This window comes from Tasmannia lanceolata, unplaced genomic scaffold, assembly GCF_043159265.1.
Source record: "Tasmannia lanceolata isolate RefF3 unplaced genomic scaffold, GAP_Taslan_0.1 ptg000003l, whole genome shotgun sequence".
In the NCBI taxonomy this organism is placed as follows: Eukaryota; Viridiplantae; Streptophyta; class Magnoliopsida; order Canellales; family Winteraceae; genus Tasmannia; species Tasmannia lanceolata.
In genome coordinates this window covers 4,218,206-4,220,819 of record NW_027518680.1, presented here as the reverse complement: position 1 = coordinate 4,220,819, position 2,614 = coordinate 4,218,206, and the positions used below count along the sequence as shown (strand labels likewise).

At 37.5% G+C, this 2,614-nt stretch overlaps 1 protein-coding gene across 1 annotated transcript; it reads right to left on the bottom strand.

Moving 5' to 3' along the window:
- Window positions 1-1,020: 1,020 nt before the first annotated feature.
- On the bottom strand, window positions 1,021-2,333 carry LOC143860306 (ethylene-responsive transcription factor ERN1). The gene has a single exon (XM_077370885.1). The coding sequence runs from the start codon at window positions 2,031-2,033 to the stop codon at window positions 1,257-1,259; it is 777 nt and encodes a 258-aa protein (XP_077227000.1). The 5' UTR covers window positions 2,034-2,333; the 3' UTR covers window positions 1,021-1,256.
- Between the last annotated feature and the right edge of the window lie 281 nt (window positions 2,334-2,614).

The following is a 2,614-nucleotide window of genomic DNA, read 5'->3' as shown; positions in this document are numbered from 1 at the left end:
AATTAATTTTGAGTGAAAAACAAAATTAAACCAAGTGCAATTCAATCCTTCTTTCTGGCTATGATTCCCAAAGAAGCAAAACCTCATTAGATCAAAAAGTCCTTTTTGGCACGATTGCTCTACAATTGATACAAATTTTGGTTCAAGTCAAGTAATAAATTCAAGCATGCAAATTAAGTTTAATTTTGTCTTCATTAATCAGTTTTGGACTCATAATCAATTCTCATAAACCAAAACGAACAAGGAAGTCTAGTCCTAGTGTTTTACCTCCTACTCTTTTTTCGTCCATGGCATGTCATTCCCATATGATCACAACTTTATACTGCTCGAAGGGACCTTTGGGAGATGGTCACATACCTAGAGTGAAGCCAATTATGGGGACTGATTTCCTTTCATTGAGGACTTAATTACCCTATTTAATGTGCGGATTACATCCAAATAATTTACGTCAGAGTCAACAGTCTGATGGTGAATATCATGTTCTATTTTAGGATATGGCTCACCTATGATTGGCCCAATAAATGAATGATCGAGATTCTTGCCCATGAGCAATATGATCGAGCTCCATACACCCATATCAAGTTGTTCTATATGCACAAAACCAAAACCAAATGCAAATCAAATAAGATGGAATGATCTGGTGTAAAATGCCCTAAATCTATTGGTGCCCATACCAATTCCCTATTATAAATAGATAAAGGAAATTGATGTCTGCACTCCCTTGTTTTTTTAAGGCACTACTGTACTTATTTTGCACTTTCTAATTAGTTTTTACAGAATGCTACAATTCCAAGTGAAAAAAAAGCCTATGGGAAATAAAGAAAAGTGATGAGTACTATTATGGAAATAAATAAATGCTGATATCACTATATGTATAGGATATGTATGGCTACGCATGCACATAGGCCCACATATTTAAACAATGTCATGTGGGTGTTTTCAATTCGTAAATAGGGTGTAGACTTTGGAGGTTGTTAATTTGTTATACATTGAGGGGAGTTTTTGTGGTGAAAAATGGGTCTTCTCCATGGATTTTTGCACCCCATATCTTTGCTAGATTACTAGAGTAATAACAAGCAAAGCAGAAAAACATATGCAGAATTGAGACTAACAAGATCATGCAAATGGATTTAGTCAGCAAACAATTCAATCTCCATTCTTATTAATTTCGCTATTGGAACACTTTTCACCTAAATCAGCCTCTTTCAAATTTCTTAATGGAGAAAGAAAGATCTGGAAGGATGAGATGTTGATCTTCAGGTTTGGAATAACAACTGACATAGAGGGGGGAGATCCCACAGAGCATCAGAAGGATCCTGAACACTCTCCAAATACTGATGAACACCATTTATCGCATAGAGAGACGCCGAAATACTTCTCTCCACCTTCATGCGCTCGAATTCTGTGATCTCCGAACCGACGTTGTCCGGTAAGAATTGTTTTGCCAACTCCAATCCATCATGAGGTAATGAAAACCGATCGTACCCATGATCGAGGATCCACGAGAGATCGGACCGAGAAGAACCCAATTCGAATTCCTCATTACAATTGCTCATATCTGGTCTATATCCATCATCAGATATTTGGGTCTGAGTTTTTGGGTCATAAGAAAGAGTGCTACTAGCACTAGTACTAGTACTCGTATTTGTACTAGTAGTTGTGGTGCTGGTTGTGGTAGTGGTGGCTTGTTCTTTGATGGGTTTTTTGTGATTAAGAAGATTGCGAATTCGCAAAGCAAGAGGGGAATTAGAGGAGACATGGGTGATGAAGTTGGTGCGAGTGTTCGATCCGCGAAGGAGACACGCAGCTTCATCGTAAGCTCGAGCGGCTTCTTCTGCAGTCTCATAGGTGCCAAGCCACATCCTTATTTTCTGTGTTGTGTCTTTGATTTCTGCCACCCATCTCCCTGAAGGCCTTTGCCTCACACCAACAAACTTGTTTGTGTTGTTGCTGCTTTTGTTTCTTCCTCTAAATTTGCTGTTTTTTGCTACTGAAATCTCTTGTTGGTTTGGTTGTTGGAATTTGAGTTCCATGGAAATTCTGTTGAGGAGAAGTTGATGGGGGAGAAGAGAGAGAGATGGGTTTGATTTATGAAAGGAAGAAAGAAGGAGGAGGATGTCTTGCTCTAATGGTAGTGGAGAGCTCGTCGTCGCTTCTCTCTTGTCTGTTTGTCATTGGGAATTTATTCGTTTTTAAGGATGACTGAGTTTCCCACAGGCAATTGGAGAGACCATATACCAAGTCATAGTGTGGTGTTTTTGTTGTTACCTCTTGTTATTTCTATCTTTTTAAATATTGTATAAAGTATGAGAAAGATCTGTACATGCCAAATATACCCTTGTTATATGCAAATGGTTTTGAAGTTAAATGTGATAATTTGCAAGTTTATATTAAACTTAGTAATGTTATAGCTAATGAATTGAAAAGAGGACCTAATATCTCATTTGCGGATAAGATTAACATAAAAACAATTTATTTGCAAGTAAAGAATGGTTTTGGTCATCTCCAAAGACGCTCCGAAACAATCCACCATTTACTTCTTTCTCTAACAAATGATACAAAATTAAGGTGGGTGACAAAATTTCCATTCTAAACTAGCCTTTTACCAATTTAT

Excerpts from the sequence above, each read along its gene's own strand:
- LOC143860306 (XM_077370885.1), bottom strand. The coding sequence starts at position 2,033 with ATGGAACTCAAATTCCAACAACCAAACCAACAAGAGATTTCAGTAGCA.